Here is a 16,190-nt window from a genome sequence, read left to right as displayed (position 1 = left end):
TATAACGCACTACGATGCCACAAGCGCCTGTCGGTGGCTTGCATGGAGGTATGATGTATAATGTTCTCATGGTAAACATTTCATGTGTGAATGCGCGACATGGAAATTCCTTGCTGGTAATGGCTGATGGTGTAGATGTGCGGCCTAATGCCGCTCTGTGCCTGGGACTCCTTAGTCACACAGACTCCACTTCCATACGACATGTTTGCACTTGTTTATGTTTTGGATTTCCTGTTATTTTTCTCCTTCTGAGCTCCAGATTCATTGCATTGTTTTTATTGGTAAGGATTTGTAGCTTTGGGGAATAAAGGAGTTTTCACATAGAAGCTTCTTTTTGCTGTCTCAGGCTTTGGCTTGTAACCCGTCCTACAAGTGTAACCTTCAGCGCAGTCTGATTCCCCATAAGCAGGGAATTTACTGCGGAGCCGTGCACCGCGCAGAGCGCTCCGTACAGCCGGGTTATGTTTCAGGAAATTGAGTGTGTCACATGAGAGCGTTGAGAGACCACAGACCTCGGTGAAAACTGCGGAAACGTTTTCTCCTGTTTTATATCATTTCTTGTTATTTGCATATGATGAAAAAATATTTTTCAGTTGTGCAGTCACTAAATATGTCTTTTTTGTTAGCCTAAATATGGAAATCCAGCTGATTGTCTACGTCACATAAATGTACAGGCTAATGGGGTGGTACTTATGGTGGTAAGCTGTCAATATAGACTTTGTGTATAGGGGTGTGTGTATAGAGGGTGTGTATATGGGTGGTTGTGTATACGGAGGTGTATAGGGGTGGGTGTGTAGTGTATAGGGCTGATTGTATAGGGAGGTATATAGAGGGTGGGTATGTACTAGTGTGAGTGTATAGGAGAGGTGTGTAGAGAGTGGTTGTGTATAGGACTGATTGTATAGGGGATAGTGTATAGGACGAGGTATATAGGTGGTGGGTGTGTATGGGGGTGAGTGTATAGGGGTGGATGTGTATAGGGGTGGTTGTATATAGCGGTGAGTGTTTAGGAGAGGTGCATAGGGGAGTTGGTGTGTATAAAGGTAAGTGTATAAAGCGTGGTGGTGTATAGTTTTGAGTATATAGGAGAGGTGTATAGGTGGTGATTGTGTATAGTGTATAGGTTCACTTAGGTTCTGACACATCACGTTTATCGCCTGTGTTTAATATATACACTGGGACATATGGTATAATTGAAGCCTCTAACATATGTCAAACAGTAGCATCTTTGACCCATAGGACCATAGGTAAAAAAGGTATATACCCAACAGGTATGTTTTTTTCTTGATTTCCAATAGTCAGATGTGCTGAGTTCCAGAGCTTTATAGCTCCGTCATTGGAATAGTGGCCGCGGCAGGGTGCTGCACATCCACCCCCTATTGTACCCGAGCATCTTTTACTGCGGCTGCCTTTCATGACAGGTCTTCCTAGCAGAGTTTTGATTGCGTCCTGACAACATGCTTTCATTAACAATCAGTCTACACGTTCATTCTGAATATTAAAGGTTGTGGTTCTTCACGTCAACCTATCCTGTATTCATTGACCTAAACTAGCATCTTTCTATTCTAGATGAAAATTGGGATGATGGCCAGCTCTATGGATTTGAACCTTGCAATGAAAACTTTGTAACAGGATGCAACATCATCAATGGAAAATGTGAATGCGACACTATTCGGACCTGTACCAGTCCCTTTGAATTCCCAAACCAGGACTCATGTCATAGTGCCCTGAAGAGAATCGAAGGTAAGACACAAGATGGCATGTACCAAATGCATCTGCCAAAGGAATCATGGTTTCATTTGATCTTTTAGAAGTGCTGTAATACGATGCATGGTTATCAGTCGTGTGGAGCAGAGTTGGCCAAATCCCAGGTAGTCTATAGGATTAGAAATTTGCTACTGGCTCCTAAGTTCTTCCTGTCAGCCCACTAATAAAATAAAATTGGATCCTAAAGTGTTTTTACGCCTGTCTCCCAAATTCTGTCACTTTATTATAGATATTTGTCTCCATTACAATTGGAAAGTTGTTGGCTAAAGGCGCCGTAAAGACAATGCTACCTGATCTTTCTGAGATATTAGAACATTAGGAAATGCTCACAGCTTGGCTGGATGGGCTTACCTGGCTGCTTATGTTCCACAGCCAAGAACTTTAGTGCGCTAACATGACTATACAGCGCCAATCAGTATTTTATAGCCGGTAATACGTTTTTCCAAAGTGTTTGTACTGCAGCTTTTGCCTTTATCACATCATTGCGGTGTATTATACTGGCCACGCATGTGACATAGCTGACATCCAACAATTTCTCCAATATCTACCATTCTGGACATAGGCATGAGATTTTATTGTCAAACTATTCACAGATCTGATTAAGTTTGGTGAGATGTGATAACAGGATCTATCTATAACAGGACCTTGCAGAGGCCAGCGATGCAGTCACCCACTAACTTCTTGCGTTGCTGCCACTCCTAAAGACGTCCTGGATCCTGGGTGATGGACGCTGTGGATGACGTGAGTGTAGTGCCGGCTCTCTGCTTTAGTCACCGCTGCCGTAGCTTCTGTGAAAGACGTCATCGGGGCAGAAATAGAAGAAGAGAGTGACAACAGCGCCTCCCCACAGCTTCTAGCACCGCCTTCATTAAGGGACAGTGATAGCAGATGTGTGACACCAGCACCGCCCCCCTGATGACAATTCGTTTGTGGGTGGTGCTAGAAGCTGTGGAGAGGCACTGGCGTCACTGATGATGTCTTCTTTCACAAAAGTTACGACGGAGAAGTCAGAAGCAGAGCGCTGGAGCTGCATTCACAGCATCTATCACCCAGGATCCAGGACGTCTTCAGAGGGGGCAGCAATGCAAGAAGCTAGTGAGTAACTGCAGCACTGCCCCCTGTAATGTCCTGTTCCTGGAGGAGCGATGGACACTGCGGTTAGTGAGTTCCGCCCATCCTCGTGTAACGTCATGTTTCAGACTCCGCTCAAATGAAATATCATAAGAAGTACAGCAAAAAAACACATTTAGAGAGTAGGTAGATAGGCAGAAGTGTAGGACATTGTGTAATAAACCAAATTACAAAATGGGTTAGGGTGTAACAATCGTTAGAAAATACATTTTAGGTGCCAGGCCACCCCTATAAACACCAAACTGAAACCATTAGGTGACGTATCCTTATTGCTTTATTTTAATAAAGCCCTTGGTGTCCTAAGCAAATGGTCACTATTGTGATAAAACGATTTTTAACACACCCATCATCATATGCAAATTAGGTAGGACTCTTCCGGTTGGGTGCTGCTTCACCCTGGCCAGTCTGCTTCAGATGCTGTAATCTCGCACTCTTTGGGCGTAATTGACATCATCCCCACAGGTCCGCGTCATCTCAGGAATGCTGTGCTGTGATGGAGAAAGGAGAGTACAGCCGGCATCACGGACCTTTGGGAAGACTTGGCGCTGCCATTGCTTTGATGAAGCGGTTTATAGGAATGTCAGTCACATCTAGGAAGGTAGAGATTACTGCATCTCAGGCAGACTAGTCTTCATGAGGCAGCACACACCACCTGGAATAGTAATACTTATTTGGATATGGTAAGTGGTGCATCAAAAATGGTTTTCATCACAAAAGGGAACATTTGTTTGGGACCTAACATTTGTTGTTAACCTAATAGTAGCAGTTTTGGGGGCTTAAGGCACCTGACAGGTTTTCACTAAATTCCACCCTGTGGCAGATAATACTATTTGCACAGCATAGATTCTCACATACAAAGTAAATGAAGGGTGTGGTGATCTAAACTAACATAGAGCACCACCATGGTTATGTTAGGAACTGCTACATCTGTATCTCTTGCCTATGACCAGAGTTAGCCAAGTGTGCTTGTTTATGTCAAAATAAAGGGAGGAATAAGACCTCCATCTCCCATTGGAGTTTTCCCAATCGTGCTTTTCCCAAGATGTAATGTGTATGGCCATCTCAAGAAGATGAACGTGAACGAATTGAGCAACTACCAGAGCGTCAATCCAGGCATAATGGGTGAACAACACCTTCTCATGAGCTTGGGGATAATTGTGTGGGCATCAAACACTCATGTGGGCATCTGCTGATGTCTATCGAATAGACGGCCATTGGAGCAGAAGGTTGTGAAACGTATTCTGGATGATCTGAGCCTCTCACACTGCTGGACTTTAGACTACGTGTGGAAGGCTGAGAGGTGGCCATACGAAACTGGCCACTAAATGCATGTCGTCAGTAGCCATGTTGTGTCTATATGCGCCGATGTGGGCTTATTTCCATTCCACACGGCCTATGGGCCATACATTACAGCTGCATTCTGATGGTTTCTACGCTTAGCATCAGTGTAGTTTGACCTCTGAACTAGTCGGCTTTTCTTCTTGTTACTGTTTTAAACTTTCTTTTGAGATTCTTTTTATGTGCACCTATTATTGTCCTGCCGTACCTAATCACGATGAATGACTAAAGCTGTTGTGTAAAATCAAGGAATCCTAATGTCACATGTGGCTTCTGACTTGTGGAAACCCTAAAAATATCTGACCTTAACAGGTTGATGGGAAATTCTAGAATGATGCAAGGATGACTTTGGCTGAATGTCAGTTCCCAGTGTCAGGTTTGTTTTGTGGCCGTCTCTCGTTATAACGGGGACCCTCTCTATCTACGAATGGACCTACACTTCTCAAGGAATATCTCTTACCTACACTCAGTAAAAAGGCGAACAAAGAAGCTCCAGCGGCTCCTTCAACCTAAAGAAGCAGATGCTTTGTTAGCTGATAATCTTAAAAACAAAAACCAGTTTTCAGCCTGCGTCTGTGATTTCTCGGAAGTGTTGCCATTTAATAGACTGCATTCCCGCAGATATTATGTTCTGTTTGTGTAGATATCGGTGCTGCCCCCCATATCAGAGTCTTCTTCATTATCACCAGGCTGTATGAAGAATGCGTGGGATGTGGGCAGCACGTCTTATTGTATTCACTTCCAGGCTCATAAAGAATCTTTGCATATATTAATGTTCATTTACTTCTTAGTAGGAATATTGAGATGTAAAAACTCATATTTCTTGGAAAGTAATCATTATGTTTAGGCCAGATAGATAAAAGCCGCAGCAGACTGGTGTTACAGTAAGAATGACCTGCTTGATGTGCCAGCCCGGCTTCTTTCTTATCCTCACTTATTTTATGAGTGACTTACTACCTGCATTTTTAATTGTTATATCTTTTGTTGCTATTGTAAAGTCTCTGGGAATCGTCTGATATTATTTCTTACTCTCATTGGACTTTTCTAAGTATAATCTTTGTCTTTGTTTTGGTGGGATCTTGCTGTGCACCATTAGAGGGAATTGGGTTTTCCCTCCTCTATTTGAGAGCAGCATGATGTAGAGGGAGAGACCGTGATTCCGGCGATGTGCCGCTTACTGTGCTGCTTGCTGTAGTTTTGATAAAACCACTGTTTTATCTGCTGCAGATCTAGCAGCTCTCTGAATGCTGAGCTCTGTATAACCCCGCCCACACCACTGATTGTCAGCTTTCTGTGTACTCTGTGCATAGGCAGAAATATGAAAATCAGTGGTAGGGGTGGAGTTATACAGAACTCATGAATGTGGAGGACTACATGGCAGCAGGTTTACTAGTCTTCTAGCTATAATTTTCTGCTGATAAAACAGGGATTTTATAAAAACTACAGCAAGCAGCCCAGTAAGTGACACATTGCTGGAATCAGGGTGTCTTTTCCTACATTATGCTGCTGTCGGATTAGGGAGCACAAAACTGGTGACAGGTTCCCTGTAATAAAACAATGCCTAGATGAGATGTTATAGAAGTGTACATGTATCATGTGTTGATGGCGTCTGGTGCTGTGTATGTGTAATGGTTCAGAAATAATCTCCTCTGGATTACAACTGTATTGGCCCGTTAGTGGAAATGTGATGGAGCCATATATCTTTATTCATTGATTCCAGGTAGTTAACGGAAACATATGCTCACATATGTAATGCCCTTAATACTTTTCCAGTTTATACTTGGCTTACCTGTGTAGCTGCTTAAATCCCAGGCTTACCTGCGGAGCCGGATGAAATTCATCAAATCCATTCTCTCTGATCATGATGTATTAAAGTGTCGATTTTTACCTTCCAAGGAAAAAAAAAGATCTTCCCGCTTAGACAGTCTGTTTTTTTCCTTCACATTAGTTGTGTGCATTTATTGTTATTATGTAAGTCATGTGATATGTAACTCACGTGAGTCCCAGACTCCTCCTAAAATCAAATGGTTGGTCGTCCCAGAAAAAACACCAAAACAACATGGCTTTTATCAAATGGTAACAAAAAAACTATTGGATATATATAGGAAAAAAAAGCATCACAAACTGAAAAGATGTCACTTCAAATCACTCTATGATTTTGACAAAGAACCAATGAAAAGTGAAAATCTAGATATATCATTAAATATTATATTGACTCCCAGCCAACATCTGTAGCAGTTTGTTTTTGCTCTCCACTAAAAGCCCATTAAGAGCAAAGTGTGTGAAATTAGCATTAAATAGGACCTCAGAGGAGCAGCAGGAATAAAACGAGAGCAAAATCTGGCCACATTTGATCTGGTGACAGGACAGTTTGTCGCATCTTCTTTCTTCGGGAGCACACAGCTCCCAGCCTCCGGGCTTCCTGCTTAAAAGGAGGTGGTGCGCTCCTGATGACGGACAGTTTGGACCAGCAGAATAGCTGAGCCGCTGCCCAAACTGTGTTCTCTCTGATGCTGCTACAAGAGGCAGCTTTGCCACCATTGGAGGAATGCAGGGGTCTAATAAATTTGGCATTATCACCAATATCATAGGCCACTTTCACATTTGCGTTTACGGCCACCGCTAAGCCCCGCCCCCTGCCGCTCCTCCTCCGGTAGCTCCGCCTACCGGTGCATGACGCTGCATGCGTCCTGCGTCCCCTATCTTTAGCACTGGGGACGCAGGCCGTGCGCAGTATGCGTTTGGCGGCGCATGCGTCCTCTTGACGGTGGAGGAGGAGGAGGCGGGGCTTAGCGGTGGCCGTGCGTAGGCCGTCGCTGCGGCCTTAAACGCAAATGTGAAAGTGGCCTAAGTCTCCCTTAAGGAGAAACTCGTATTTCGGTGCTACAACTTATACAAACTTTTTTCTAAATTCATACATGCCTGGAGTTAGCCATTTAGTTAACCAGAAATTAGTACAATGCATATTACAGTAGCAGTAAAAATATATTTGTGCTAAAATTAGTCATTTTCATTTAACTTGTATTTATTAGCTTTCAAAAATGGCCAATATATAAAGGAAAAATAAATGAAAGGTTACAGAGAATTTGTAGTAAAAGCTGATTTTGCCATGTGATTTCTTTTGTTGTTTTCTCTTTTTTTTATCTTTTTCTACAAAGTATACACAAATAAAACTCTGGAATTTTATGTAGTTTGCCAATTCTGGTCTGAAAAACATAAATTAAACAAATTATACCGGCTGGATATAAAGTTACGTCATTTGGAAGCAGAAAAGAAAACCACTTACCCAGCATGGTGGTCGATTTTCACATTCTGCTTAACCTCCCTTGTTAACAGATGAACAGGCAGCTAAATTAAGTCTAGAACATGTAAGAATAGTGCGGCGTCCTGACCGCTTCCAGTATCGGTGCTGTGCGACACTTGGTCTGGTAACATGGAATTCATTCCTGTGTAGCTTCGTGGACAGTGTCATTTTTGCCATTTTTTTGGTGCTTGTACACCATACAGGTGGCCATAGACTGTACAGTACAGGAATTTAGTCTGATTCTGGTAATTTCGGCATGACCTGCTCTTATATGCATGGGGTATTTGATCCCTTCAATGTAGGAGAACTAAGGGTTCTGCATTAAACAAGTACTCAATTAAAAAAATGTTATACTCTTCGGTTATGTTCACACGTTGCGTTTTTGCTGCGTTCTTTTTCCACAGGCAAAACCTGCTGTCTTGGGCAGTAAAGAAGCTGCTTACAAAAAATAGGTTTTGCTTCATTTTTGCTGCATATTTGCTGTGTTTTTGTCATGTCTTGCGCATGCTGATAAAGTTTAGTGCCACCAAAAAACATGATGCAACTTACTAAAGTTTTTGCATTTACCCCTTACTTTCTATGGGTGAAAAAATGCTGAAAGAAGTGACATGCTGCTGTGTGCAAAAATGCAGCAGTTTTCCAAATCAGCCAGGAAAAAAAACCATGTTTGTGAATGAGATTTCTGAAATCTCATAGCTTTTGGGGTACTGTAAAACATAGCTTAAAATTTGCATTAAAAAACGCAGCAAAAACGCAACTTGTGAACATAGACTTAAAGGGAATCTGTCAGCAGGTTCTTGCTACCTCATCTTAGAGCAGCATGATGTAGGCAAAGAGAAGCTAAATCCAACGATGTATCACTTAGATTACTGGGTGCAGCCGTTCTGACACAATCAGAACTTTTATATTTAGAATAAAGCAGAGCTGAGGAATCTAACCCCGCCCACAACAGGGTCTCTGTGTACAAAGTCCATATACAGGTGTTTAATTGCCAGACTAGTCTGGCAATGTTATTCTCTTAGTGATTAATCCTTTATAGTTAATAAACTGCAGCACGCATTTTGACAAGTGACATATCCCTGAATTCTGTGTTTCAGCCTCTATCTCCTGCTGTCTTGAGATTACATAGCAAAAACCTGCTGACCGATTCCCTTTAATATATTGCAGTCATCATATTATATAGCACTGCATTTATCATTCCTCTCTTCACCTCCTGACCCAGCTGCTCTGCTCCTCTCCCACTGCCAGGGACTTTTGTAGTGACTTATGACTCATACAGGGAAAATTGACTTCCTGTTACTACATAGAGATTAGGAGGAATCAGCTAGTCAGTTTTTAATCATATGATGTCATAGACTTAATGTAAAAGAGAAGTATTATCTGGGTAGAAAGGCAAAATGGGCAATTGTAAGTACACAGTACTATATAATATGATGAATGCAATATACTAAAAGGATAAAAAGTATGATGGGAGGAGTGCTTTTTAAGGATTTCAATATTTCCAATTATTATTTTCCACAAGCGATAAACCAACCCTAGAGGTGGCCGTAGCCAATACCCCTCTCAGTATTGAGTAAGTTTGTGGCTGTATGTAATTGAACACATAACTGACAGCTATCTAAGGTGTATGGCACCCATAAGTAGACTTGGATATTAACCCATCACGACATGCGCCGTACATGTACTGCGCATGTTGTGTCCCCCCTTTGATGTGGCCTCCAACGGTGAGCCCAAATCTTTCCTGGTATATGTCAGCTGTTTTGAACAGCTGACATGTGCCCAGAACAGCCACGGGTGGAATCGCGATCCACCTGCAGCTATTAACCCGTTAAATGGCGCTGTCAAACTCTGACAGCAACATTCAACGTGTGCTTCCGGCCATCGGGACGGAAATCCGCCCATCGGTGACCCCATCACATGATCGTGCGTCACCGATAGGTTGGCATGAGAACCAGAGGACTCCTGGAGACATCTATGGTTGTCACTGCCTGACTGCTATCAGCGCCACCTGGTGGTCGGTGGCGCTCATAGCAAGTGAGGTATTCTGCTGCATACAGGATCATCGCCTGTATGTAGCAGAGCCAATCGGGTTATGGCAGCTTCTAGTCTCCCATGGAGGCTATTGAAGCATGCCAAAAATTTTTTTTTTAAAAAATATAAAAATTCAAATCACCCCCCTTTCGCCCCATTTAAAATAATAATAATAAAAAAAAAAAAAATCAAACCTACACATATTAGGTATCGCCGCCTTCAGAATCGCCTGATCTATCAATTAAAAAAGAATGAACCTGATTGCTAAACCACGTAGCAAGAAAAAAATCAAAACTTCAGATTTCCTTTTTTTTTCATCTCCACAACCTTTCATTAAGATGCAATAACGGGCAATCAAAAGAACGTATCTGCACGAAGATGGTATCATTAAAAACGTCAGCTCAGCATGCAAAAAATAAGCCCTCACCCAACCCAAAATCACAAAAAATGGAGACACTACGGGTCTTGTAAAATGACGCAATTTTTTTTAAACAAATTTTGGAATTTTTTTTCGCCACTTAAATGAAAACAAAAAAAAGCACCTACAAATGTTTGGCGTCTATGAACTCATAATGACCTGGAGAATCATAGTGACAGGTCAGTTTTAGCATTTGGGGAATATGGTAAAAAAAAATCCAAAAAACAGTTGTAGAATTGCACTTTTTTTTTGCAATTTCACCTCACTTGGAATTTTTTTTTCCCGTTTTTGAGTACATAGTATGGTTAAACCCCTTCATGACAAGAGTTATTTTTAAAACTGACCTGCCATTATGATTCTCCAGGTCAATCTGACATTGACAACTGTAGAGGTCTCCAGGAGACCTCTGGTTGTCATGCCAACCCATCAGTGACCTGCAATCACGTGACAGGGGTCACCGATGTTCGGATTTGCGGTGCGATTGCCAGAATCGCATGTTACATGTCGCTGTCAGAGTTTGACAGCAGCATTTAACGGGTTAATAGCTTCGGATGGATCGCGATTCCACCCGCGGCTGTTTCGGGCACGTCAGCTGTTCAAAACAGCTGACATGTGTCAGGAAAGATGTAGGATCACTGCCAGAACCCATATCAAAGAGGGGGACACGACATGCTCTGTACTAGTATGGTGCATGTCGTGAAGGGGTTAATGATGTATTTTTAGGATTGGTCTTCAATATCAGATCAGTGAGGGTCCAACATCTGGCACCAGCTTTTTTTATGGGACCAGCTGGTCCCATAGTTGCCTCAAATATATAAAGCCAGAATGCCATAGCTCTATACACAGTGCAGAGGCCATTCCCAAGGATAAGTCATCAATATTGTAGTCCTGGAAAACCCTGTAAAATAAATGCACTGAGGCATTGATGGATACCGTAGATTGTGCTGGGTGACAGTGAGAGAAACACAAGTACTAGAGTGAAAGCGAGTTACTTTTCCCCATACACCCCCCATAATCCTTTGTTTCACCCTAGTGTTCTGGAGGCACCTCCGAAGACCCCAGAACATGAGACACCTCTCACATAGACTGCTCTTTGTAGTCCCCACTTCCTTTTTATCAGATTAGGTCAGAAGTAGAAGAAAATCCATACTGTCCCAAGAATCACAATTTCAGGCTATTTTCAGCCTTTTCAATGAGAAAATTAGAACGCGTGTGCTGGGGGAGCGAGTTGATCGATGGGCATTATTTGTGGTGACAGAGGCTGGAGGGGGACATTTGTATCATGCACATTGTGTGACATTGCTGAGCAAGTCATTCCCATAACACCGCTCCTGTTTTATACTAGATTACCCTCCGTTTAGACCCAAGGACAAGACAGATTGCTAGTAAAGCGTCAATCTCTTTGATGGTGCGACTTATTTGTCTTGTGGGTAAAGTGTTGTCCCTCCACGGTTTTATTTGTGTCAGATATTGGATGATGAGAGTTGTTATCCAATCCTGGCCAGACAATTGAAAATTCTAGTAAGGGCAAAACATCACAAATATATAAGAAAAAGAAATCGAGATGTGTAGACCCCAAACTGTGTAGACCGCCTCTGATCCCGTATGGATGCTATGTTGGAGGTTGGAGCATTTCTGAAGGTATTTCTCTGATGGAAGCCCCTGCCGTATCAGTACATAGTCATATGTTGCCATACGTATGGTGCAGTATACTTGTACATTAATACATTGTAAATATACATGGGTGATGACCTCAGACCTATACCACCAATGTGTACAGAAAACAAATGTGAACATTGGCTTAGAGCTGTTATGTGATATCCCACTTGGAGTATATCTTTCCAAGATAGGTCATTGTTTTCCAACCGGACATAATTTAATAATTTGGAAATCAGTATAGGTGACAAGCTTGAATTTTATTCGAGTTTCCAATTATTACATCTTCTCATTGTTTGCAAAACAAGGCCTAGATCCCCAGCGTCATATATTGCCTCCATAAATTACGCCGCTTGCTACTGTTTCTGTTTTCCATGTTGTCCTTCTTACAAGTGGAGAAATCATGAGATAAATGATCCCTTACTTTGCACATAAGATTTCTAATATATGTGGTAAGTAGACCTTCAGTGTAGAGGTGGCAGAGCCGTCCGATCTGCACACATTATGATTAACTCCAATCATTCCCCAGTAAGTGGATTTAAATAATTCATAGAAGGAAACAGTCAATAGTTGGCCTTGAATGGTAATGTGATCGCCGGCTCGCGGTAGGAGCGTATTTATGCTGAGGCCTAATACGCCATAGCTGGCCATAGTCTTGGAGAGCTTTCACTTTTTCAATTGATCACCTGATATATCTTCTGTGTAATGAGACTTATCAGATAATTGAGCGCAGCGTTGTTTTTCATGATTTAAAGACTGCCATGCAACAGGAGAAAGAGCAAATTATTAATCTGAGAAAGGTTGTACTCAATTCACATCTAGTCTGAGGGGCGCTTTCGGGGCTTCTTTTGAACCCTTTAACAGCTATTTTGCTAAAAAGTTTCACCTGTATATATCGAAACACGATACTAAATGAGGTTTCCTGCAAATAAGTGTGTATGGGATCAGTTACAAAATTGCAGATACAGTTAGGTCCATATATATTTGGACAGAGACAACATTTTTCTAATTTTGGTTCTAGACATTACCACAATGAATTTTAAGCAAAACAATTCAGATGCAGTTGAAGTTCAGACTTTTATCTTTAATTTGAGGATATCCACATCAAAATTGGATAAAGGGTTTAGGCGTTTCAGCTCCTTAACATGTGCCACCCTGTTTTTAAAGGGACCAAAAGTAATTGGACAGATTAAATAATTGTAAATAAAATGTTAATTTCTAGTACTTGGTTGAAAACCCTTTGTTGGCAATGACTGCCTGAAGTCTTGAACTCATGGACATCACCAGACGCTGTGTTTCCTCCTTTTTGATGCTCTGCCAGGCCTTCACTGCGGTGGTTTTCAGTTGCTGTTTGTTTGTGGGCCTTTCTGTCTGAAGTTTAGTCTTTAACAAGTGAAATGCATACTCAGTTGGGTTGAGATCAGGTGACTGACTTGGCCATTCAAGAATATTCCACTTCTTTGCTTTAATAAACTCCTGGGTTGCTTTGGCTTTATGCTTTGGGTCATTGTCCATCTGTAGTATGAAACAACGACCAATCAGTTTGGCTGCATTTGGCTGGATCTGAGCACACAGTATGGCTCTGAATACCTCAGAATTCATTCGGCTGCTTCTGTCCTGTGTCACATCATCAATAAACACTAGTGACCCAGTGCCACTGGCAGCCATGCATGCCCAAGCCATCACACTGCCTCTGCCGTGTTTTACAGATGATGTGTTATGCTTTGGATCATGAGCTGTATCACGCCTTCGCCATACTTTTCTCTTTCCATCATTCTGGTAGAGGTTGATCTTGGTTTCGTCTGTCCAAAGAATGTTCTTCCCGTACTGTGCTGGCTTTTTTAGATGTTTTTTTAGCAAAGTCCAGTCTAGTCTTTTTGTTCTTGATGCTTATGAGTCGCTTGCACCGTGCAGTGAACCCTCTGTATTTACTTTCATGCAGTCTTCTCTTTATGGTAGATTTGGATATTGATACGACTACCTCCTGGAGAGTGTTGTTCACTTGGTTGGCTGTTGTAAAGGGGTTTCTCTTCACCATGGAGATTATTCTGCGATCATCCACCACTGTTGTCTTCCGTGGGTGCCCAGGTCTTTTTGCATTGATGAGTTCACCAGTGCTTTCTTTCTCAAGATGTACCAAACTGTAGATTTTGCCACTCCTAATGTTGTAGCAAGTTCTCGGATGGGTTTTTTCTGTTTTTGCAGCTTAAGGATGGCTTGTTTCACCTGCATGGAGAGCTCCTTTGACTGCATGTTTCCTTCAAAGCAAAACCTTCCAAATGCAAGCACCACACCTCAAATCAACTCCAGGCCTTTTATGTGTTTAATTGAGAATGACATAACGAAGGGATTGCCCACACCTGTCCATGAAATAGCCTTGGAGTCAATTGTCCAATTACTTTTGGTCCCTTTAAAAACAGGGTGGCACATGTTAAGGAGCTGAAACTCCTAAACCCTTCATCCAATTTTAATGTGAATACCCTCAAATGAAAGCTGAAAGTCTGAACTTCAACTGCACCTGAATTCTTTGGTTTAAAATTCATTGTGGTAATGTCTAGAACCAAAATTAGAAAAATGTTATCTCTGTCCAAATATATATGGACCTAACTGTATGAGCCCCTAAATGCTGCCACTGTGACACAAGACCCTGATACATCTGCGCATGAAAAAAGTACCAATTACGGTAAAAGCCAAACTCTCATGTTATGGTGCCGACTCACTGCACCAAGTAAAGCCTCAAGAGGAATGATGTACGGTAACTTTTACTGAAGTGATGCATGGGAATGACAGTACCCTTTAGGCTATGTGCCCACGCTAGTGTTTTTAAACGCTCAGGAAAAGGATCCCCTTTCCCAGAAAACGCGCGTCTTTTTCCGCGCGTTTCTTGCGCGTGTTTTGACGCGTTTTTTGACACGCGATTTCTGGGAACATTGGGGATGGCTGAAAACGCTGAGCAATGCGGGAATTAATGAGCATGCTGCGTTTTTAGCCGCTAAGCGATTCCTGAGCGGTTAAAAACGCATGCATTGGCACAAAAAGCCAAAAACGCATGCTAATTAATTTGATGAATCTTTTAAGCATTTCTGCAGCGTCTGATCCGGCTCAAACGCTGCGGAAACGCTTAACAAAACGCATCGTGGGCACACAGGCTTACTGAATCATGTTATTTTTTTTAGTAGATAAAAAAATAGTGCAGATCAGATACCATTTTCAACATGACAGTCTCCCTTTAAAGAAAATCTTGCACTAGTTCGTACCTCCTACAATTGGTGCTGCTCCACTGACTCTGTTATGCTTCCCAGTAAGAAAGATGCAAATTTTCCCTTCAATCAACTTGGCGTGTACCACAGAACGTCTATATTGACATTTGCATTTTCTCTTGGTCAATGAAAACTCATCCGTATCCTTGAGGGTGAAAAGCAAGTGTCCATATTGCAGGCCACAGCTGCTGCCTGGCTCACCATTTTCTCACACTCCACAATCGCCATGTCCATTAATACAACTGTAGTGTCGGAGCACAGGACAGCAGCAATAATGGAGAGCCGAAGCTCTGGAGAAAAGCAACACAATGCATCATCATTAACACAGGCGGGTCTCTGTCTCTCCATCGCTGCTGCTGCTCTCAGTGCCCCCTTTCCAGGATAGGAAGTGGCAGCTGTCGAGTGAGAACACCCTGAGCCAGGCAGCAGCTGTGACCTTCTCTGTGGGCGTTTGCTTTTGCTTCTGCATAATGAGGACGAGTATTGATTGGCCAGCGTCACAGAGGAGAAAAAGCAAAGTGAACAGAGAAGTTCTATGGTATAAGCCCAGTTAGTTGAAGGGAAAATTTCCATCTTTATTACCACTGAGCATAACTTTTGGAACAGAGGGGAACAGAGGAAAAATAAATAATGGTCCAGGTTTTGTGGAGCAGTGGGAATTGGAAGAGGGTCTTAGTTAAAATAATAAAAAATTCAGTGACAGGTCCTCTATAACAAAAAGGTAAGTAAATAAAACCGATCAGGAGAACCAACACTCAAGATCCAAAAGTAGTGCACTATTTTCATAAACTGGCCCCTTGTAAGTTAGTCCTTTAGTACAATTTGCAATATACCTTTCACCTTTTTCTCTTTTGGAAGTAACATTTTTGCCACTTTACATTAAAATGTATTCCTCCAGATTTTGGCAGTGATTGCCTCCATCATGCACGCATGTATTCTCTCTTCTCTCATCTCCCTGGGCTCCAGACCTGGTGGAAGTAAGCTTAATCTGAGGAAAATCATGCATAAGTCATAGTGTGTGTGCGTGACGCTGCCTGCTGCCCGCTATCTGCAATAAACACGTGTTGGGATGTGAGATGGAAACTCTTGGGGAATAAAATCGCATTACAGCATGATGGTGAAAAAACAAGTGTGGACTTTTTTTATTTCACATGTTAAACAGTAACTTCGCTGCAGGATATTGTATGCAGATTATAATCATTTCACAATTCAACAGTTTTCATGAAAAGCATTCAAACAAACCATAACGTTCCAATAATGGGCAAGACAGGACATGTCGTGGATA

The 16,190-nt window shown here is 42.1% G+C and overlaps 1 protein-coding gene across 1 annotated transcript in view; it reads left to right on the top strand.

Annotated features, from left to right (window-relative positions):
• CRIM1 (cysteine rich transmembrane BMP regulator 1) overlaps positions 1-16,190 on the top strand; it is a 1,013,901-nt gene that overhangs the window by 141,468 nt on the left and 856,243 nt on the right. Inside the window, exon 2 of the mRNA XM_073557600.1 lies at positions 1,570-1,743. Coding sequence (XP_073413701.1) covers positions 1,570-1,743 — 174 coding nt within the window. The remainder of the gene's footprint in view (positions 1-1,569; positions 1,744-16,190) is intronic.

Source organism: Dendrobates tinctorius, unplaced genomic scaffold, assembly GCF_039654945.1.
Source record: "Dendrobates tinctorius isolate UK_male_01 unplaced genomic scaffold, ASM3965494v1 ptg000250l, whole genome shotgun sequence".
NCBI lineage: Eukaryota > Metazoa > Chordata > Amphibia > Anura > Dendrobatidae > Dendrobates > Dendrobates tinctorius.
This window is presented reverse-complemented; position numbering and strand designations above follow the sequence as displayed.